The 25144-nt window shown below is 35.0% G+C and overlaps 1 protein-coding gene across 1 annotated transcript in view; it reads left to right on the top strand.

Annotated features, from left to right (window-relative positions):
* Window positions 1–25144, top strand: part of LOC149791590 (xanthine dehydrogenase/oxidase-like) — a 123971-nt gene that overhangs the window by 40065 nt on the left and 58762 nt on the right. Inside the window, exons 13-19 of the mRNA XM_089970144.1 lie at window positions 979–1076; window positions 3682–3860; window positions 5077–5417; window positions 8397–8575; window positions 12902–13021; window positions 17727–17948; window positions 22430–22493. Coding sequence (XP_089826270.1) covers window positions 979–1076; window positions 3682–3860; window positions 5077–5417; window positions 8397–8575; window positions 12902–13021; window positions 17727–17948; window positions 22430–22493 — 1203 coding nt within the window. The remainder of the gene's footprint in view (window positions 1–978; window positions 1077–3681; window positions 3861–5076; window positions 5418–8396; window positions 8576–12901; window positions 13022–17726; window positions 17949–22429; window positions 22494–25144) is intronic.

Here is a 25144-nt window from a genome sequence, read left to right on the forward strand (position 1 = left end):
AGCCTGGTTTAAAGAAAAACAACCAAACAAAATTTACAAAAATGACCAAGTTCCTTAGATCACTGGCATAACCTGCTCTAACACTGTACTGTATAATGCTATAGAAGAGTCGATGATCTTTGGCTAGTGAAGATGAGGCTAGATGTTCTGGTGCAGTGAAGTTAGCTAATGAAACAAAACTAAGAGCTACCTAATTTTGAATGCTTTGTTGATGAAATCTGCTGATATGGAGACAGAAATTAGGTAAATTGGATTTATAAGGATTAAATGATCATGGTTGGGTATTTATTGAAGAGTCGATGATCTTTGGCTAGTGAAGATGAGGCTAGATGTTCTGGTGCAGTGAAGTTAGCTAATGAAACGAAACTAAGAGCTACCTAATTTTGAATGCTTTGTTGATGAAATCTGCTGATATGGAGACAGAAATTAGGTAAATTGGATTTATAAGGATTAAATGATCATGGTTGGGTATTTATTGAAGTATAAATTGTTACCTCATCGCTTCCTAAAGTTAACATAAAGTCCTTTGGGCTTCAATTACATTGTAAGTGAATAAGTAATATTTACACATTGATAACTACCCAGCCATGACCATTCAATCTAATAATACATTTTAGAATGATTTTCTCTGCAAATCTGCCTGAACACATGTGACAACAAAGTTTGATTTGTAAAGTCATATCATGACCATCATTTCTCATGCTTACCAAAAACACCAATACACCATCTAGTCCAGCTGTTATTAAAAATTGAAACAAAGTTAACTAATGCACAAGATACTACTAGTTCAAGCCAAATAACTAGAAATTATCCTGACATGGGTGTCTTCAACTCAGGGCACCTGCCATATTACTACTATACTTACGTTCTAGACCAGATAATGTCAGGTGAGTGACACAAGGCCCATTTGAGTCTTTTGTTGCTTGTATGCAGGTGAGCATTATTGTTTTCTGACCAAAATATTTATTGTTTTTACAGATGATTGCAGAGAGGAAAAAAAGTATTTTCTGAATAAACACAGAGTATATGCAGATAGTGAAATCATCCATTCCATTGTTATTCCTTACAGCACTAAGGTATGACATTATTAAATGATATCATCAATTCCATTCTTATCCCTTACAGCACTAAGGTATGACATTATTAAATGATATCATCCATTCCATTCTTATTCCCTACAGCACTAAGGTATGACATTATTAAATGATAGCAGATCATTGGTATGGATGTAGCTGTAAAAAGTCAACAAATTTTCCTGATTTTCATGAATCAGATCTCTCAACTACAGTGCTTACTGTCGATGGCATAGATGCACACCAAGTATCATATCTGTTTGGATTTATTTTTAGTTCTACTATAATGCTTAATTTGAATGACAAGTCTAACTTTGGTGTTTTGAGTTTTACTACAAAGCAAAATTTTGATGATGTTTATTCACATCAGGTATGTAACTGGGGTTTTTGAGTTGTACAACATTAAGTTTTGATGATGTTTATTCACATCAGGTATGTAATTGGGGTTTTTAAGTTGTACAACATTAAGTTTTGATGATGTTTATTCACATCAGGTATCTAATTGGGGTTTTTGAGTTGTACAACATTAAGTTTTGATGATGTTTATTCACATCAGGTATGTAATTGGGGTTTTTGAGTTGTACAACATTAAGTTCTGATGATGTTTATTCACATCAGGTATGTAATTGGGGTTTTTGAGTTGTACAACATTAAGTTTTGATGATGTTTATTCACATCAGGTATGTAATTGGAGTTTTTGAGTTGTACAACATTAAGTTTTGATGATGTTTATTCACATCAGGTATGTAATTGGGGTTTTTGAGTTGTACAACATTAAGTTTTGATGATGTTTATTCACATCAGGTATGTAATTGGGGTTTTTGAGTTGTACAACATTAAGTTTTGATGTTTATTCACATCAGGTATGTAATTGGGGTTTTTGAGTTGTACAACATTAAGTTTTGATGATGTTTATTCACATCAGGTATGTAATTGGAGTTTTTGAGTTGTACAACATTAAGTTTTGATGATGTTTATTCACATCAGGTATGTAATTGGGGTTTTTGAGTTGTACAACATTAAGTTTTGATGATGTTTATTCACATCAGGTATGTAATTGGGGTTTTTGAGTTGTACAACATTAAGTTTTGATGTTTATTCACATCAGGTATGTAATTGGGGTTTTTGAGTTGTACAACATTAAGTTTTGATGATGTTTATTCACATCAGGTATGTAATTGGGGTTTTTGAGTTGTACAACATTAAGTTTTGATGATGTTTATTCACATCAGGTATGTAACTGGGGTTTTTGAGTTGTACAACATTAAGTTTTGATGATGTTTATTCACATCAGGTATGTAATTGGGGTTTTTGAGTTGTACAACATTAAGTTTTGATGATGTTTATTCACATCAGGTATGTAATTGGGGTTTTTGAGTTGTACAACATTAAGTTTTGATGATGTTTATTCACATCAGGTATGTAATTGGGGTTTTTGAGTTGTACAACATTAAGTTTTGATGATGTTTATTCACATCAGGTATGTAATTGGGGTTTTTGAGTTGTACAACATTAAGTTTTGATGATGTTTATTCACATCAGGTATGTAATTGGGGTTTTTGAGTTGTACAACATTAAGTTTTGATGATGTTTATTCACATCAGGTATGTAATTGGGGTTTTTGAGTTGTACAACATTAAGTTTTGATGATGTTTATTCACATCAGGTATGTAATTGGGGTTTTTGAGTTGTACAACATTAAGTTTTGATGATGTTTATTCACATCAGGTATGTAATTGGGGTTTTTGAGTTGTACAACATTAAGTTTTGATGATGTTTATTCACATCAGGTATGTAATTGGGGTTTTTGAGTTGTACAACATTAAGTTTTGATGATGTTTATTCACATCAGGTATGTAATTGGGGTTTTTGAGTTGTACAACATTAAGTTTTGATGATGTTTATTCACATCAGGTATGTAATTGGGGTTTTTGAGTTGTACAACATTAAGTTTTGATGATGTTTATTCACATCAGGTATGTAATTGGGGTTTTTGAGTTGTACAACATTAAGCTTTGATGATGTTTATTCACATCAGGTATGTAATTGGGGTTTTTGAGTTGTACAACATTAAGTTTTGATGATGTTTATTCACATCAGGTATGTAATTGGGGTTTTTGAGTTGTACAACATTAAGTTTTGATGATGTTTATTCACATCAGGTATGTAACTGGGGTTTTTGAGTTGTACAACATTAAGTTTTGATGATGTTTATTCACATCAGGTATGTAATTGGGGTTTTTGAGTTGTACAACATTAAGTTTTGATGATGTTTATTCACATCAGGTATGTAATTGGGGTTTTTGAGTTGTACAACATTAAGTTTTGATGATGTTTATTCACATCAGGTATCTGATTGGTGGGTTGAGTTCTACAATGCTAAATTTTAATGATATAGATAGAAATGCATGTCAAGTATCTAATTTGGGGGTTTTGAGTTTGAGCTTGAGAGTTTTGCCTACAACATTTTGATAATACAGGACCAGTTCCTTTGTTGCCTGTGCAAGCAGAAAGATCATTTTACCATAATTCTCTGACGAGACACACTGGTCCACAGAACTCAGATAATTAATCAATTTTACAATAATATTTGTGATTTTTTTTATAGAATGACTACTTGTTATTTGCTAAACATGCTGACAGAAGGACCTTCTCTCTGGCGATTGCCAATGCAGGCATGTTTGCTGAGTTTGAAGAGGGAGGCAAGATTGTAAAGTCACTTAAACTTTGTTTTGGAGGAGTAGGTGGCACACCACTTTCTTTGGACACCTCTGCTGTCAAAGGAATGTAAGTCTTATATTTACCTGTATATAATGCAAAATCAGATATAGAGGTGTCAACAAATCCAAAATGTGGAGGAATTATAACAAATTTTTTGTGAAGATTCTGCATTCTCAATTATATTGATGATATTCTGGTAAATAATGCCCAAATTACAGAAGTAAACAAGTCCAACTTTCTCAAAACCAATGATAATTTGATCCAATCTTTCACACTTTGTGAGCTGCTATTATCCATTCAGTATTGGCTTTATGAATGAGGTTGCAAGGTTCACTAATACAGTGCACTGATCATCACCAGTAACATCTTCCTTTTCCATGATGTTTAGCATACTAGTTGTGTAAGTGTGATTTTAGTTCTTCTTTCTACTCTTTATTTAATGTCAAGTCTAGTGGTTGAAGTTGGTCTGTATATCAGGCAGGCACAAACAAAGGAGTGTCTTTCAGTTTAGTTAGTTTCTTCACACTTTGGTGGCATCAGTTTGCACTGATGTTGAGCACTCTAAGACAAAAACACGATATGAGTGATTGATCTTGACAGGTGTTTTATTTGTGCTCATAAAAGTGATAGTATTGTTATAGTGTTGTTGGCTGCATCAGCTTCCATTGATGTTGATGAAAAGATGGTGTAAGTATTGTACTTGGCAGGACTTCGATTTGTGCTCATACATGTGGTAGTATTGTTTTAAATATTCAGGTAACTTAATGTTTACTTCAGCATTGTTTTATTGTTATGTATTCATTAATTTAGATATTTGTAGAGACTTAAACAATAAAATTAAATACCTAAGTATCCAAGAAAATTTCTTTTTTTTAAAAAATTACAAAACCACGAAAATTGAGCCCCATAAAAATAAATGACACCTCAGGATATGGTATGTTTCGTATATATGGTATCATTACATTATTATTATTAATCTCACAGTATTATTTCTAAATAAAATACTTACCAGTACTGACCTTTGTTGCCATATTTACACTAAGTTAATATATTTTCCCCATTAGAATGCTTTTATTCAAGGTTATAAATTTTCACAAATTTCTGATCATCTAAATGTTTAATGCCAAGGCTCATCTACAGTTAATACTGTTAAAATAGGTTTTTCTAGTCTGATTCCCCCATTAAATTTACAAAATCTTAATGCTCCAGATAGTTTTTTTTCTGATTCTAAACATGCTTTCCAATTGAATATGTTAATACTCTTTGAACATTCAATTTACAGGGCCTGGAATGAGGTACTGCTCAATAAAGTTCTGGACTCCATTTCTAGAGATCTACTTCCTGTCACTGAACAGAAACAAAATGGATACAAGCTTTCCCTTGCCTCTGCATTTTTCTTCAAGTTTTACATGAAAGTGTTTTCCCAGGTATCAGACAACCCAAAGTCTATGGATGACCTCAAAGATCTGCCCATGGGACCCTGTGAAGGGGTGCAGGTATACCAGGAGGCTCCCAAAGGGCAAGCACTGGATGACCCAGTCTGGAAACCAGTTCCCAATATTCACTCTGAAAGCATTGTCACAGGGGAGGCAGTGTTTCTGGATGACACAAGTAGATATGAGAGTAAGTTTGGTCAAACAACATTTACCAATGTTAGCGTAATTATTGCATGTTTGAAATCTATTTGACCATTGATGACCACAAATATTGGCCAGTTAAGCTGCGCAATATTCATACCCAAAATATCATACCTTGCAGACAATCACTATATGAGCAACCGATGCACCAAGTTTGGTGAATATTTTCACCCAGCAGTACAGGAGGAAACATAGTTATGGACAGACAGACGAAGAGTGTCGCAGTATCCCCTATTGAAGCATGGGGAAAATGGGTAATATTAAGTACCTTGGATAGATGAGCTGTTGATATCAGGTGGTTCTTGAAATAGAGGAAATTCAGTAACTTATGCAGATGGACGTAAAAGCATGGGAATAACAAGTAACCTAGGCGTATCATAGTGCTGTAAATTTTGCGTTAGATTTGATGTAAAATGGCATGGTTGAGACTTCTTGGTTTTTTTTATATAGGAAAAAAAAACATTTTTAATCAACTTCATTAAGTGCTATAATAGACCTATGAAAGAAAATAGTAAAGTTAATGAAAAGCATACTTGACCATTAAAAGTCTTTAGTGACTTATGAATTGGCCAGACAGGCTTTATCCATGATCATACACCCCCTGATTGGATTAACTTTTAGAAATAATAATACCTCTCAATCCCAGCCTCACCCTTCCCTCAAACGATGTAAATTGAATGCTCCCATATATATATCAAGGAGAGATGGCTGAAGTCAAACTTGACATGCCACAATGTCCCATCCACTAAGATCATGAGAACCATCATACTTTCAACAACAGTTGCATCTAGCCAGCTTAAGTATGAAGTCAAGATCTGGTTACTCTCAGCAGGCAGTTAAGAGGAGGTCCTTCATTTTCTCTCCTAAGTTGATATATTAAGAGAGATGACGATGCAAGATGTGACCTGTGCATGTAGGCACTACCTTGGAACATGACATGTCCAGTCAAACCTTGGTGTTTTGGCTTCAGCTTGATGATGTACACAGCATACTCTGGAGTCTGTCAGGATCAGATGCACCTCATGAAAATTTCAGCCCATGAGATTCAAGCAATTTCTGCAAGCTTCATGTTCAAACACAACATTTCAGTTTGGGACATCATTGAAACCATTGACTGGCATGAATAATCGATCTTCTCCAGCTTTTATCTCCAACAGTTATCTTAGGAGAAAAGGGAATTTTCCTTGGTAGGTTCAGTGCCTGCATCCCAGATGACCACCAGACCAAGTCAGTCACAGCACACCCTCTTCACAGATGTTGATATATTTCTTTTGCTGGATTTACTCAGATATTTTTGTACTGTAGGAAAACGTCATTCATTTTTTATTACCTGTATATTGTGGTTGTGTTGCATTCACATTAAGGTAGAAGTTTATCTTTCAATTTGAAATAGGAATTCAGCCAAATCCCCCATGAAGGATAACCATGATAGAGGTTGGATAGTCATGCATTTCCTTTCTGTTACCTGTTCTCTTAATGTTAATGAGAATGTAGAAAGTATTCAATGGAGAAAATAAATTTTATAGTAAAATGTTTCTCCAATAATACTTGTCTGATCACATTACTATAAACTCCAACACCTCCAAACAAATACAAGTATCCTTGTTGATATAGTGTTGATAAATTGCTCAGGCTTAACTGTGAAATATTTGTTATATGTGGTAGTGGGACGGGATCGTAATTAGTGTGAGTTTCTTCCCTTTATCTATATGGTATGTAAATGGAAATGATAGAATGTTTATCTTCCTGGCCCTGGAGGGAAGGATTAGAGAGGTAACAGAGTTCATTTTCCAGCAGTTAGTTTTCTTGGATAAACATGATGTACTCTATAATTGACTTTCTGTTGCAGAAACCAGTGTGATCTTAATAATTGTGCCACGTTACAAATTTAACTGAGCACTGCATACCCTTTTCTTTGTGTAAATTGATAAGAGGAGTCTATCTCCTTCAACTTGGCTAAATTTTGATGAATTTTTAAATACTCATTCAACTATTTTATGGACAATAAGTGATATAATACTTTTCCCGTACTTTTTGGTCTCATGACTCTTACTTGGGGATAGATATTCTTCAACTTTTAAATGTTTGGTAGTGATTTTTACTCACTCTTTTCCCAGTGGCCTAGTGGTTAGAGCGTCAGCCTCAGATGTGGGAGGTTGTGGGTTTGATCCCTGGCCAAGTCATACCAAAGACTTACAAAAATGGTACTAACAGCTGCCTCGCTTGGTACTCAGCATTAAGAGGTTAGTGTTAGGACTGGTCAGCCTGGTGTCAGGATAATGTGACTGGGTGAGACATCATGCTACATGTCTTCGGCATGATGCCCCAGTGCTAGACATCACTATAAACTGCCACACTGCAGATATTGTAGCGATATAACAGAAAAATTGTTAAAGCTACGTTAAAAATCCAAATAACACACACACACATACTCACTCTTTTCATTTTGTTTTATAAAAATAAGAATTTTTTAAAATCTTAAATATTTGAACAATCTCAGAAATGATCATATGTACATATTTTCAAAGACAGGTTGTTGATATCAGGTGGCCCTTGAAACAGTGGAAACAAGAAGGTGTAGAAAATCACCAATCTTAGATCACAGTCTCATAATGATGGCTTTTGCATTCAACCTGGAACTGCAGAGGTGCAAATCAAGTACCTTGCACTGTATTTTCAATAATGAGTAGAATCGAGTGACTATTCTAATCTATTTTAGAAGCAAATTTTTCATACACAGTATAAAACACACAGATTTCTTAACCGTTCTGAACTTTTATTTCATGAAATTTGTAAATCCAAGTTGATTTGAAACAAATATTCCACAATATTTTCCATAAAACTATAAAGAACAAATTTAAATTAGAAAAACAAAAATAAAAAAACAACAGAGTAAATCTAGTACAAACAAACAATAAAGAATATTATCTTCCCCACCAGACTACTGACTTTGGTAACTTTTCAGATGAGCTATTTCTTGCATGTGTGCGCTCTTCACGTGCCCATGCCCGAATATTAGATGTGGATGTAAGTGAGGCACTTAAAGTTCCTGGAGTCCACAGCTATATTGATCATAAAGACATCCCAGGAATCAATCTGTTTGGTTCTGGTGCAGTTGATGAAGAGATATTTGCATCAAAGGAGGTAAAATAATAATTTTAGAATGTATGTAAATGTAACCAACTGCTGGTCTGCCCTGCACTTTACCCACCCCAATAATGAAATAATAAGCTTACAGTGAACAATAATAGAGTTGTCTCTGCTGTTAAAAAGAAAATTTCACAACAGACTTTTGCTAAGTAGAGTGTAGTTGAGGGCAAATAGTTGGGAAGGCAGTTTGTTCTGTTTTGTATGGTGCATGCAATATTTTCAATAACTTTTGTAACTTTTTAATAATTAGTCATTCAGATATTGAAATTATGATAAGTAAAACTTAAAAAATGTAATCCATGCAGCGTACACTATCATATCATTTTGTTTCAGAGTAAGTCCAAAAAATAGCAACTTTTTCATGTTTGAAATTTCCTTACCGTTCTTCACACAACCCAGATTTTCATGCTTGGAATTTCCTTATTGTTCTTTACACCATGGTTTGAATGACTATCAGAGACTTGGGGGCCACTATCATTGTGAAACTTTACTTAACCCCTGGTAATTACACATCCTGGGTCCTACACAAGGTCTTGACTGTGATATATTACACAATTTCAGTTGACGTTCAAGGCACTGAAATGAAGAACTGCATGTGCTTGTATAAGTGGATAAGAATAAGGTCAGATTCGCCTCGTCAAATTGCTATACACTAAAAAAAAATTCCAGTATTATCTGCTATTGTTTTATTCATATCACTACAAAACTGATGATCTTGGAGGAAAGTGTTTTTTCAGGTTATTTTATCTTTACCATAATTAACACATTCCATATTGCTATAATTTGCAACATCTGTACATATTAATCTTCTCTTCCTGAAAGTCTTTTCTGTAGATTGGGCATTAAGCTGATTAATTTATGTCTACTGTGAAGTTATCATTTCGATAAAAACAAATTAAATTTGAGGACGATGGCTGTTAGCAATCGCTGTATATTTGTCAATTAGCTATTACCATGTGTACTTGCTTATAAATAGAGTCTAAAAGCAAACAACATAGATCCTGATCTGTCTTAGCATAATATACTGGCAGATCAGAGTCTGTCTTGTTTGCTGTACTGATTACTCCTAATAAACTGAAAAGACCCAGATTTACAGGCACATTATGCATCCTCATTTCTGGGTCTGTGCAGTTTGCATTTGAACTTGTCTTATAAGCAAGTTTCCACTGTAATATTTTTGTAATAGTTTTGCAAGAATTCATACATTTACTTTTGTGAATTGTATAATACACCCCAGGATAGCATACAATGTTTGTAACCCTAAGTGAAGCATATATTGCAATAAACATTGTTATATTGAGTAACATTTAAGATAAATCTATTCATGGGGGCTACAAGTGGTTCTCCGCATAGGTCAAGGGCCCAGGTGGCTCTCTGTGTAGCTTGGGCCCACTGATAGCTGAGTAGTCTAAGCCATTTGCCTTTACAACCACTCACACATCTCACCTCTGACTGTACGAGTTCAAGTCTCGGCTTGAGCAATGTAGGTATGTGAGAAAGCTACCAGAAGCTTTCTGTGGGTTATTGGTTTTGTATTATTTACACCATAGGGTGTGGCTTTTATAATCAGTTATCCTGCCCCTGCACTGGAGGAAAAGTTGATGAGGTTTTTTCCCAATGATATTTCTTAGTGAGAAAAATTTACTGTCATGTGCATCAGTGTGGGGGGCCCCAAGTGGCCAAGTGGTCTGAAGCGCTCACCATTCCAGATCACTGTTATCTCACCTCTGTGTGGGTTTGTGTCTCAGGATTGGCTAACTTGGATATGTTTGAAAGCTTGTCATTAGCTTCCTGTGGATCAAGTTTTTTTCCAGGGTTCTCCACCAGTTATACTGGCCACCATGCATAGCCTATCTTGTGCTGAAAAATCATGTTAAACCATACAACAACGACAACAATAGCATCACTGTGGGATAAGGAAATGCCATGCTTAGGATCAGAATCTGTTGGCAGGAACACTGAGGTACATTGTTTCTGCCTTCAGATTCTGACTGTCTCATAGAATTTTCCAGTCCGACACTCTAGTGGGATTTTCCTGTCCAACACTCTAGTGGGATTTTCCTGTCCTACACTCTAGTGGGATTTTCCTGTCCAACACTCTAGTGGGATTTTCCTGTCCTACACTCTAGTGGGATTTTCCTGTCCCACACTCAAGTGGGATTTTCCTATCTCAGATGACAAAATAGTCTCATTAGTATGTCGTCTGTTTTTCTCAGTACAGGTGTAGTTCTGGGATTTTGATTTACAGAAAAAGTTTGAATTTAAAAAGGGGTTATTCATTTTTGCTTAAAATGTCAAATGTTATTAGTTTTTCATTAAAAAGTAAACTTTCAAACTGGGAATGGAGTGGAAGTTTTGACATCCCCTTAACCTCATCTGAATCCACCACTGTGACTGCCATATTTATATGATGCAGTGATAGCAAGAAACAAGTGAATTTTTTTTAATGTTATCTTTTAGCCGGACAGTTATCCCTTTCCTGTGCATCAGTCTTTTGGTTTAACAATCCTGATTTCCACATAATTTATCCATTAATTCAGTAATTTGACATCATTTTTGAGTTTACTTCATGTGCAATAATAATTTTCTTTAAAGTGGAAAATTTGCTGTGGACACAGAATGGGTATTGGGTAAACTTTATTTTTGCATGCAGTGGATGATGTGATTGGTTGTCATGGCAACAGAATCCAGCCTTGACAAAAGTACATATTTTTAGTACTATGTTGTATTAAGCTTTCTACTTTCTTGCCCAATCAGCCATGCTTTAATTTTTTCAGTTTATTATTGAGAAAAGTAAGATTTTCTGTTGATTTGGTTTGGATTGTCCCAGTTCCACCAAATATAGGCAAAACTGGTTTTTGGTTTCAGTGAAGTGTTAAGATTGAACACTTAAAATCAACAAAGATTTGGCTGTATATTCTCTGCTTATATTTTTATAGGATGTACTCACATGGTTATAAACATTTCAAATATAAAACCAAAATTTGGTCTAACGTTAAGTTTGTTGAATTTATACCAAATAGCTTGGCTGCTATGGTAATTGTTGTTATTGTTGGGTTTAACGCCATTTTTCAGCACGATAGGCTATGCATGGCAGCCAGTATTAATGGTGGAGGAAGAACCCAGGAAAACCCCAGGAAGAACCACCGACCCACGAGATGCTACTGGCAAGCTTTCTCACATACCCACATTGGCCAAATCCTAGACTCGAACCCCCGCAGACAGTGGTGAGATGGCAGTGATCCATAACAGAGAGCGCTTTAGGCCACTCGGGACCCCCGATTGCTATGGTAAAAAACAAAATTTAGTGATAATATTACGATCTTAAAAATTATTTTATACCAAATCTCCAAAACAGCAATGCCTGTGTTCAAGCTCAGAAAGCTTAAATGAAAACTGAAGAATGACAAACAAGTCATAAAAAGTATGAAGTAAAAGTAATATGATCATTTTTATGCATATTTATTGTCATAAATACGAATTTATGTACTTGGGTACTGCATTATTTTGATCCAGACACAAGGAATATACCATGATGAACCAAGCTGTTGTATCCTAAGATAAGAATTTTATCAAGAAAAACTGAGAAGATCATCTTTTAATTGTGTTACAAGATTTTCCTGTTGATGCAAACTTTAGATAACTGGGAATTACTGTATATATCATGAATTTATTTTTTCATCATGGAACCAAGCAGAATTTATGATGAATGCCTGAAGTTTACATACAAATAAACAAACTTAAATTTATTGAACAATCCTCAAAGTTCAAGCGTGTTCCTCTTTCAAATCTATTGTTTATTCATAAAAACTCTACAAAATAAAATTGCTCCTCACCCAACTCACTTTAAGTATGCCATTCCATTAGATCATTCTGTTTTATTCGGAGTATTTGAAAAGATGCTGTCTTGTAACAAAATTTGTTATGTATATAACATTTAAATGCATATGTACTCAAGGTGTCAGATAGCACTTCAAACCAAGGTTTAAAATCGTATGCTATGGACAAGCTATTGGAGGCATATTATCTTTTATTTGTACACTAGGTGTCATGCTATGGACAAGCTATTGGAGGTATATTGTCTTTTATTTCTACACCAGGTGACATGCTATGGACAAGCTGTTGGAGGTATATTGTCTTTTATTTCTAAACCAGGTGACATGCTATGGACAAGCTATTGGAGGTATATTGTCTTTTATTTGTACACTAGGTGTCATGCTATGGACAAGCTGTTGGAGGTATATTGTCTTTTATTTCTACACCAGGTGACATGCTATGGACAAGCTATTGGAGGTATATTGTCTTTTATTTCTACACCAGGTGACATGCTATGGACAAGCTATTGGAGGTATATTGGCTGAGACAAGGGAAGCAGCAAGAAAAGCAGCTAGTCTTGTTAAAGTGAATTATGAAGACCTAGATGCTATTCTTACAATGCAGGTATATTTTCCTTGCTTTGTACAACATTTGCAAAGTAAATTTGACCTTTGCTTAGTTTCTTGTTACCTTTTATTCACCTGCCATAAGGAGGTGAATATCTGTCTGTCTACTCCATTTTTTTCTGCACAATAATTTTTTCACATTACGAAACTGTGCCAATGGCATGAATTTGGGTAAGGAAATGGCTTATTGATGTCAGGTTCAAATGTCAGTCAAGGTCACTGCAGTGAAAGGTCAAGGTCATGTGACTGAATTTTCATGCATTAGTTGTGCATCAAAGACCTGGACCAGACTCTCACAAAAATTGGCACAGATGTTACCTGTCTTTGTTATGTATGTGGAATAGATGTATTTTTAGAATTACAAACTTGTTTCTGTGGAGATTATACTGTTGGGAATAGGTTATGATATCATGGTCTTGTGGAAGTTTAAGAAATAGAAAAGACTAATGCTACATCCATTTACTGTCAGTATGACAGTGATGGATCAAGAGATAAAAGGAAAACAAATTATGGCAATTATTTTGAAGAATTATGAAAGTACTGTGCATTCAAGTGCAGAAATGCCATCTGGGTGACTTTTCTATTATATAAACCACATCATGAAAATAAGTACATCAGATTCTAATATTTAATCAGTAATATCAACACATCAAATAATATAGTTTTGTGATGTTCTGTTTGATATTTGCTGCTCTTATCTGTTCTTCATAAATCTTTTAGGCAAAGGTTTAATGAAGGTGTGCTTTTGCAGTTTTTTTCTTCAATATTCCTCTATCTTACTGTCAATTGAATGTACCCTGATTTTTCCCAAATTGTAGACTAAATGGTATATGTAAATCATTGCCCTTTTTTCATAGTTTTAATTGATTTATGATTATCATGAACTGAGATTTATATATTTTGGAAGCATTTTCATCAGTGTAATGCATTATTTGAACTGTAAAAAAAAAAGCAGCATGTGTGTTAAACCAAAAGAAGCGTGAACTTTAGAATGGAGGGGAATTGTTTCAACATACAAAACAACTATCTAAATATTTTAGTACAAACTGTAGTAAAGATCATTTAGTTGTGATCGGCACTGAGTGATGGTCAAAAAGGTTAGAAAAAAAGAGTAGAATTCTGGATTAATTGTCGAGGAAATTCTACTGGCAGTAAAACCTGGATTGTAGTCATGTGTATTTTTTATTTTTTAAATTTCTTTTTTTGAATGTAATTTTCTTTTTTTAGGAAAACATTGCACAAGATCAGTGAGATTGACAGATTCATTTGCATCTATCTATGTACCGATCTACCTGAGCTTAATTGAATTTTGATATTACACTGTGTAACCTCAACTGAAGTCCTCTGCAATAAATGGTTTGGATTTTAAAAAACTTGATATTTAACATTTAAAAAATCTTTTGTTGTAAAACATTGTGTGGGACAATTAAGATAGATTCTGTCTCATTGATCAGCTGTCAATAAGGGTGTAACAGTATACTGATTTACCAGTAAATTGAAATACAAAATGCCCGAAACAGTATATCGCGATACGAGTATAATAATACTGGTATACCATTTTTTTCTTCACCAATATCAGCCTGTCTGGAACTAGCTTTGAGCACACCAGTGTCTTTTATTAGGCTTAATATAGTTACCAAAATGACCGCTTCTGTGTATGAGCTAGTGAAGAACCCAAGGGCAAAGAGTTCTGCTTGGAAATTTTTTTCACTAAGAAGTGAGTTTAGCACTAATGCAGTTGACCAAACTGTCGCTGTGTGTAATATGTGCAAACCTTAAATCAAGCACGCAGGCGGTACAAATAACCTCTTGACTCATTTACAGCCTCACGATCCATCAGTACTTTACATAACCTCTAATGCAACAGCCGAAGGTTCCATTAAAAGTGTACGTATTGTTTCAGATCGACAACCAAAGATTGCAGATATGCTAGGTGCACAGACTAAATACAAATCTTCATCACCAAGGTACACAGCTATCACTTGTTTCATTGCTAGTTTCATCATTCACGATTTGCAGCCATACAGTGTTGTATCGAACAAGGGATTTTTAAGCATGGCATCGGTGCTTGATCCATGATATGTTGTGCCATCTAGACAGGTCTTCTCTGAGAAAATTATCCCAGATATGTATTTACAAGTCTAGGAATATGAAGTTGCATTAACAACTGACAGTTGGACTTCCACAGCAACAGAATCACACGTTACAGTAACTACATGTTTTATTTCTCTTGATTGGAAACTTCAGAGTTATGTGCTACAAACACGGGCTCTACCTGAGAGTCACACAGGTGCAAATATTGCTGCAGTTATGTTGTAAGCTGTTAATGAATGGAGAATTCCATCCAGTCCTCCACTGGTAACTGACAATGCTTCAAACATGGCAGCATCATAATCAGTATGTAACCCACATTTTGGTTGTTATACACACACTTTAAATTTAACTGCCCAGAAAGGCCTGAAAATCAATGATATTAGCAGACTTCTTGGCAGAATTAGAAGAATTGTCAGCTTTTTTCACCGCAGTGCAGTTGCTACAGGAATACTCAGAGACAAAAGTGAGCTCCTAAACTTACCAAAACACAAACTAATTTAAGATGTTTGTACCCGATGGAACTCAGTAGCTGACATGATTGAAAAGTTTCTGGAACTACAACCAGCTATATATGCTGCCCTAACCAGCAAAGAGGTGTGCAGTGTGAACAAAGATGTAAATACCTTGTCAGAAACTGACATTAGCAATGCTGAAGAAGTATTGACATGTTTGAAACCACTACGGACAATCACAATATTTTTGTGCACAGAAGAAACTCACACCATATCCATCATTCTTCCACTGCAGAATCAACTGTTGACTTCACTTATGGCACCATCCAGTCATGATTCAACATTGGTGAAATACATGAAAGCAACTATTGTGAATGATTTTTTGACCAGATATGAAGGAAACCAGGATTTCCTCCAGATAGTAACTGCTTTGGACCCCAGGTTCAAAAACCTCCCTTTTCTGACTAATTTGAAGTCTTCAACTGCTTGGCTTTGGCTGCATCCACTTCTTACGTAACAGAATCAGCCAAGAAAATTTAAACAGGTATCATGCCAACAGAATTCAGCTACCGATGTTCCACCTCTTCCTGCTTTACCAGCCTTGTCAGCCGACGATATCGGCACAACTACATCTCACCAAGTGAAAAGAATAAAGACAGATGAAGATGCTTCTGACTCATCCACATTAGATTAGTTGACCCTGTTTCTGTCTTATCTGCATCTGCTGATGATTGCATTGCTCTAACAGATGAAAGTTCTTTTTCTCCAAAGATAACTAATGCTGGTCTTGTTTCCATTTTTGGAGACGTATATGTTGTGAAAGTGGAGAAAAATACTAAGACTGTTCTTGAAAAAGTAACTGAAGAAATTGATAGCTACAAGGATCAGGGAGTCCATTCTTCTTGCCCATAACCCATTACAATGGTGGTAAGATCATCAACATCAGTTTTCCTGTGTTATCCAGTTATGCAAGAGAGTTGCTCTGCATACCAGCAACATGTGTCCCTTCTGATGGAGTCTTCAGTACTGCAGGAGATATTGTTTCAAGCCAAAGGGCAGCAATCACTGCAGAGAAAGTTGATATGCTACTATTTCTGAAGAAGAACATGACTCTACTTTAATGTCCCCTATGTAAACACAATGAATTCTGGACTTTTATGGATCCACTTAAGAGGGCTAGGACACATAAACAAGTTTCTCTAGAAAAATGTTAATTTGCTAATCCTATGTTGCAAACACAGTTAAATAAGCTGACATCTTCCAATTTTGTCCAGTTGTGACAGACTGTTTTATCTAGTCACATTAAATATTTTGTGTTCTTTCTTTTATTGGAGAAATTTATAGTTTGACAGTGTTGCCAAGTTATAGATGAAAACAAGGGGTTTACATCTGTGATCAAATTATATTATTAGTTTAATTTTGATAGTCACAAAAATACTGTTTCTAGTCAGCCAAATTAGGTTCTTCTGTGATTTTATTTCTGCTGCCTGTTAAGTAATTAGTCTCTCAGGTTCAAACCCAAAGGTTTGGAATCACTGATATTTTTAATTTACTATATTATTCATTCTTCTAATCAAAGTAGGATATTTATCAATGTGATAATTTGTGATTATGTGTTGTTTTTCTTGTGTTTATCCCTTGTCATGATTGTATTGCAAGAAATGAATCTTCAGATCATTTTGATTTGAAGACTTTCTAATCAAGCAAAATAATTCTATAATTCTTTTCCAGTATTTTTGTTTCTTGCTTGTAGAAGTTTTCACATGTTGATAAATTTATTGATTTCTAAACAAGTGATGTGATTATTACAGTTACTGTGTGTTTTGATGGAATTAAAAGCAAGACGGTTTCATTTTCTTCTTCATGTTTTATTAAGTGCAAGGAAATTGCTCATTATTTCAGCACAAAGTTTGCAAAATCAACATTTCAGTCATAAATGCTATCAGTGACCAATACGTATTGATACTTATCACAATACAGACATGCCATATTGCAATACATTTTTTCCTGGCAATACTCACTCTTATCTATCAATCCATCTATCAATCACTGCTCAGTATTAGGTAGCAATATTTACAAAACTGTGCAATACTTTACATTATGGTACATGCACTATACTAAACCATTATTATAATAATATGTTGTTTTCCATTGCAGGAAGCCATTTCTGCAAACTCTATGTTTTGTGAGCCTTTGGAGCATTCCTGTGGGGATGTAGAGCATGCATTTGCTGAATCAGACTTCATAATTGATGGAGAAATTGAGACTGGTTTACAGGAACATTTCTACATGGAAACCCAGTCAACCCATGTTAACCCTAGGTTAGAAAATGAGGAGTTTGACGTATATGTGCCTACACAGGACATGACAGGAACACAGGTATAACTTATACGATTTCTTTTGTTCCATTTTAATTATATTGACTGGGATATTAAGTATTTCTGCTTGCACAAAAATAGTAATTGACACATGTCCATCCATATGGTTGCATGGAGATGCGTATTATGCATTTTGTTTTGTAAATGAATTTTCTGAAAAATTACCCTGTTTTTGTCACTAATTTTTGTCTTGCCAGCAAAGTAACTCAAGATCTTGGTATCACTTTTTTGGCATCTGTCAGCAGCCACATGTAGGCATCAACAATACATGTTTGCATTTAGCATAATTAATATGAAACCATTGCATAGACAGACATGAAACTTATTGGGCATATTCATCATGAGGAGAACTGCTCCTGTGACCTAAGTGGTTAGAGCATCCACCTCGGATGTGGAGGTGGTGGGTTTGAACCCTGGCCAAGTCATACCAAAGACTTATAAAAATGGTACTAACAGCTCCATTGCTTGGTGCTCAGCATTAAGAGGTTAATGTTAGGACTGGTCGGCCTGGTGTCAGGATAATGTGACTGGGTGGGACTTCATGCTACATGCCTGAGACATAATTCCCCAGTGCTAGACATCACTAAAAACTGCCACACTGCAGACATCATAGCGATATGACTGAAAAACTGTCAAAGCTATGTTAAAAATGCAAATCACACACACACACACACACATACATCTTGAGGAGTAATACTCACCATCAGCAGATAAAGGTTGCAGTGAAGGGTTTGCATTTACAGTCATTCAACTTAACGGTTGACCCACTTTTCATGCTCCTGTGACTATGTTAAATTTTCAGATTTTGTAAAAGTTCCATGACATTATTGTTTATATAAGTATGAAATTTAGTGAGTGCAGTTACCTTGCTGGGTACCACTCACCATGTGCAGAAGCATGTCACAATGATCTACTATTCAGGCCCCAATGATTATGTCAATTAGGCATTAATTTAGTTTTTGACAAGTAGGTCACAGCGAATTACGTTTCATGCTGAGGCTACTGACTATACTGGGTGTTCACAATATGCCCCATTGGAGCGGTGAGACAAACCATTCTGTAGGTTTCTTGTTTCATGTGACTTTCACACCAAGAGTTGTTTATTGTTATGATTTTATGTATTGTCTATAAAACATTTGACCAAAATATTGTATACTAGTCAAGGTATATATGTTATTGGCAATGTCTTCTCCATGAAGATGCAGCATGTCTGAGTTGTATGAATTTACTAGGCTTTTCAACTCAATCATTGAAGCTCTTGAGAATGCTCTTTTGCACTCTATTTAAGCATCTCTGGGATTTTGAGTGAGGTTAAGCCAATGTATTTGAATGAACTGTTGATGAGTAAAATGAAGCAGTGAGATTTAAGATCATTCTCTGTAACAGATGAGAAGGTCTTTGTAGAATTAAATGGTTTGCACAAAAGAGTATGGACGTGCGTCAGCCATTTCAGTATATACTAACTGTGGATTGTGTTGAGGAATTATGGGCTTGGATCAGCCAATTCAGTACTTATCAACTGTGGATGGTATTGAGGAATTGTGGGCTTGCGTCAGCCAATTCAGTACATACCAGCTGTGGATGGTATTGAGGAATTGTGGGCTTGCGTCAGCCAATTCAGTACATATCAACTGTGGATGGTATTGAGGAATTGTGGGCTTGCGTCAGCCAATTCAGTACATATCAACTGTGGATGGTATTGAGGAATTGTGGGCTTGCGTCAGCCAATTCAGTACATACCAACTGTGGATGGTATTGAGGAATTGTGGGCTTGCGTCAGCAAATTCAGTACATACCAAATGTGGATGGTATTGAAGAATTGTGGGCTTGGGTCAGCCAATTCAGTACATACCAAATGTGGATGGTATTGAGGAATTGTGGGCTTGGGTCAGCCAATTCAGTACATACCAACTGTGGATTGTATTGAAGAATTGTGGGCTTGCATCAGCCAATTCAGTACATACCAAATGTGGATTGTTTTGAGGAATTGTGGGCTTGTGTCAGCCAATTCAGTACGTACCAAATGTGGATGGTATTGAGGAATTGTGGGCTTGTGTCAGCCAATTCTGTATATACCAAATGTGGATTGTTTTGAGGAATTGTGGGCTTGTGTCAGCCAATTCAGTACATACCAACTGTGGATGATATTGAGGAACTGTGGGCTCAGATGATGGAGGTTCAGTTATGGAAGATTATTTCCACGCTTTTGTTGGGTATTTGATATATGAGGAGTATTTGATATATGAGGAGTATTTGATATATGAGGGGTAATTGATATATGAGGAGTATTTGATATATGAGGAGTATTTGATATATGAGGGGTAATTGATATATGAAGAGTATTTGATATGTGAGGGGTAATTGATATATGAGGAGTATTTGATATATGAGGAGTATTTGAAAAAGTTATGAATATTTTGTTGTAACTTTTTTATTTCTTCAACCTGTCAGTAGATATAATAACAATTGACAGACAAATGTAAATTTAATGCCATTTGATAGACAAAAGAAAATTTAATGCCATTTGATAGACAAAAGTGTCTTTAAAGCCATCTGATAGACAAGAGTAAAATTACTGTGAGTTGAAAGACAAAAGTAACTTTAATATCAGTTGATAAACAAAGTAAATTTAACACCTGACCATTTGTTAGACAAAGTAAATTTAATGCCAGTTGTTAGACAAAAGTAAATTTAATGCCATTTGCTAGATAAAAATAACTTGAATGCCATTTGATAAAAAGTTAAATTTAATACCAGATGAAGGACAAAAATAGTTTTATAACATTAATCTCCACCTGCACATATAGTATGCCAGACTCCATGAGAGATTTGTGTGTGACAAGGCATAATTTTATGATGGTGACCTAAAAATGACAGAAATAGAGATCAATTTTTGTACTAGGCAAAGAGATCAGTTCTAATACTTGGCAAAGAGATCAGTTCTAATACTAGGCAAAGAGATCAGTTCTAATACTTGGCAAAGAGATCAGTTCTAATACTAGGCAAAGAGATCAATTCTAATACTATGCAAAGAAATCAATTCTAATACTAGGCAAAGAGATCATTTCTAATACTAGGCAAAGAGATCATCTCTAATACTAGGCATAGAGGTCAATTTTAGTACTAGGCAAAGAGGTAAATTCTAATACTTGGCAAAGAGATCAGTTCTAATACTTGGCAAAGAGATCAGTTCTAATACTAGACATAGAGATCAATTCTAATACTAGGCAAAGAGATCAACTCTAATAATTGACAAAGAGATCAGGTCTAATACTAGGCAAAGAGATAAATTCTAATACTAGGCAAAGAGATCAGTTCTAATAATAGGCAAAGAGATCAATTCTAATACTAGGCATACAGGTCAATTTTAGTACTAGGCAAAGAGATAAATTCTAATCTTGGCAAAGAGATAAATTCTAATACTAGGCATAGAGATCAATTCTAATATTAGGCATAGAGATCAGTTCTAATACTTGGCAAAGAGATCAGTTCTAATACTAGGCAAAGAGATCAATTCTAATACTTGGCAAAGAGATCAATTCTAATACTAGGCAAAGAGATCAGTTCTAATACTTGGCAAAGAGATCAATTCTAATACTAGGCAAAGAGATCAATTCTAATACTAGGCAAAGAGATCAGTTCTAATACTTGGCAAAGAGATCAGTCTAATACTAGGCAAAGAGATCAATTATAATACTAGGCAAAGAGATCAACTCTAATAAATGGCAAAGAGATCAGTTCTAATACTAGGCAAAGAGATTAATTCTAATACTTGGCAAAGAGATTAGTTCTAATACTAGGCAAAGAGATCAATTCTAATGCTAGGCATAGAGGTCAATTTTAGTACTAGGCAAGGAGATCAATTCTAATACTTGGCAAAGAGATCAGTTCTAATACTAGGCAAAGAGATCAATACTAATACTAGGCATAGAGATCAGTTCTAATACTAGGCAAAGAGATAAATTCTAATACTAGGCAAAAGAGATCAGTTCTAATCCTTGGCAAAGAGATCAATTCTAATACTAGGCATAGAGATCAGTTCTAATACTTGGCAAAGAGATCAGTTCTCATACTAGGCAAAGAGATCAATTTGGCAAAGAGTTCAATTCTAATACTAGGCATAGAGGTCAATTTTAGTACTAGGCAAAGAGATCAGCTCTAATACTAGGCAGAGATATAAATTCTATTACTTGGCCCAAGAGATCAATTCTAATACTAGGCATAGAGGTCAGTTTTAGTACTAGGCAAAGAGATCAACTCTAATACTAGGCAAAGAGATCAATTACAATACTAGGCAAAGATATTAGCTCTAATACTTAGCAAAGAAGTCAATTTTAATACTAGGCAAAGATCAGGAATCTTCAAAATTTGCAACATTTTCCACGTTCTTCAAAAATGATGGTCTTTCCATGTGTTTCAATTTTAGGACACTGGAAAGAGATTTTGCATGGATCTAATGAATCTAATTATAATATGTTACAGGCTGCACTATCCCAGATTTTGAACATCGAAAGAAATCGCATCAAAGTTCACACCAAGCGATGTGGTATGTATGGCTGCTTTTGATTAATTAGGATTATCCATCAGTATATTTCTTCCACCCAAAATGGAGAAAGATTATAACTTGTTGTAAATGTCATACAGTGAATTGATTGTAACCAGTATTTTTAAGTGCATCAAGTCATATATCTGGCTAAATTTGCTTCGTCCTTGCTTAACTTTTTTGTATATAATAACCAGCGTTTTTAGAGTCACTGCAGTCTTTTATGACTAAGTAGTCCTTTCTTTACATCAAGATCCAAAAGATCTGTGACTCATTTGTCCTTTACATTGAGATCTAGAAGATCTGTCACTCAGTACTCCTTTTCATTGAGATCTAGAAGATATGTCACTCAGTAGTCCTTTACATTGAGATCTAAGAGATGTATGACTCAGTAGTCCTTTACACTGAGATTTAAAAGATCTGTCACTCAGTACTCCTTTTCATTGAGATTTAAAAGATCTGTCACTCAGTAGTTCTTTTCACTGAGATCTAAAAGATGTATGACTCAGTAGTCCTTTACATTGAGATTCAAAAGATATGTAACTCAGTAGTCCTTTACATTGAGATCTAAAAGACCTATGACTCAGTAATCCTTTACTTTGAGATCTAAAAGATCTGTGACTCAGTAGTCATTTTCATTGAGATCCAAAAGATATGTGACTCCAGTGTTCTTTACATTGAGATCTAAAAGATGTGACTCAGTAGTCCTTTACATTTATATCTAAAAGATATGTGACTCAATAGTCCTTTACACTGAGACCTGAAAGATCTATGACTCAGTAGCCCTTTACATTGAGATCTAAAAGATCAGTAACTCAGTAGTCCTTTACGTTGAGATCTAAAACTATGACTCATTAGCCTTTTACATTGAGATCTAAAAGATCTGTCACTCAGTATTCCTTTTCATTGAGATCTAAAAGATATGTCTCAGTAGTCCTTTTACTGAGATCTAAAAGATCTGTGTCTCAGTAGTCCTTTTATTGAGATCTAAAAGATCTGTGTCTCAGTATCAGTAGTCCTTTTCATTGAGATGCAAAAGATATGTGACTCAATAGTCCTTTACATTGAGATCTAAAAGATCTATGACTCAGTAATCCTTTACTTTGAGATCTAAAAGATCTGTGACTCAGTAGTCCTTTTCATTGAGATCCAAAAGATATGTGACTCCATAGTCCTTTACATTGAGATCTAAAAGATCAGTGACTCAGTAGTCCTTTACATTGAAATCTAAAAGATCAGTAACTCAGTAGTTCTTTACATTGAGATCTAAAAGATATGTGACTCATTCTTCCATTACATTGAGATCTAGAAGATCTGTCACTCGGTAGTCATTTTCATGGAGATCTAAAAGACCTGTGTCTCTGTAGTACTTTTCAGTGAGATCTAAAAGATCTATGACTCATTCGCCCTTTACATTGAGTTCTAAAAGATATGTCACTCAGTTGTCCTATTCATTGATATCTTAAAGATCTATGACTCAGTAGTCCTTTACATTTATATATAAAAGATATGTGACTCTGTAGCCCTTTACACAAGACCTGAAAGATCTATGACTCAGTAGTCCTTTACATTGAGATCTAAAAGATATGTAACTCATTCATTCTTTACATTGAGTTCTAAAAGATATGTCACTCAGTTGTCCTTTTCATTCATATCTTAAAGATCTATGACTCAGTAGTCCTTTACATTTATATATAAAAGATATGTGACTCTGTAGTCCTTTACACAAGACCTGAAAGGTCTATGACTCAGTAGTCCTTTACATTGAGATCTAAAAGATATGTAACTCATTCATTCTTTACATTGAGTTCTAAAAGATATGTCACTCAGTTGTCCTTTTCATTGATATCTAAAAGATCTATGACTCAGTAGTCCTTTACATTTATGTATAAAAGATATGTGACTCTGTAGTCCTTTACACGAGACCTGAAAGGTCTATGACTCAGTAGTCCTTTACGTTTATATCTAAAAGATATGTGACTCAATAGTCCTTTACACTGAGACCTGAAAGATCTATGACTCAGTAGCCCTTTACATTGAGATCTAAAAGATCAGTAACTCAGTAGTCCTTTACGTTGAGATCTAAAACTATGACTCATTAGCCTTTTACATTGAGATCTAAAAGATCTGTCACTCAGTATTCCTTTTCATTGAGATCTAAAAGATATGTCTCAGTAGTCCTTTTACTGAGATCTAAAAGATCTGTGTCTCAGTAGTCCTTTTATTGAGATCTAAAAGATCTGTGTCTCAGTATCAGTAGTCCTTTTCATTGAGATGCAAAAGATATGTGACTCAATAGTCCTTTACATTGAGATCTAAAAGATCTATGACTCAGTAATCCTTTACTTTGAGATCTAAAATATCTGTGACTCAGTAGTCCTTTTCATTGAAATCCAAAAGATATGTGACTCCATAGTCCTTTACATTGAGATCTAAAAGATCAGTGACTCAGTAGTCCTTTACATTGAAATCTAAAAGATCAGTAACTCAGTAGTTCTTTACATTGAGATCTAAAAGATATGTGACTCATTCTTCCATTACATTGAGATCTAGAAGATCTGTCACTCGGTAGTCATTTTCATGGAGATCTAAAAGACCTGTGTCTCTGTAGTACTTTTCAGTGAGATCTAAAAGATCTATGACTCATTCGCCCT

The sequence above is a fragment of the Sinohyriopsis cumingii genome, chromosome 9, assembly GCF_028554795.1.
Source record: "Sinohyriopsis cumingii isolate HCF-2022 chromosome 9, ASM2855479v2, whole genome shotgun sequence".
NCBI classification, from domain to species: domain Eukaryota; kingdom Metazoa; phylum Mollusca; class Bivalvia; order Unionida; family Unionidae; genus Sinohyriopsis; species Sinohyriopsis cumingii.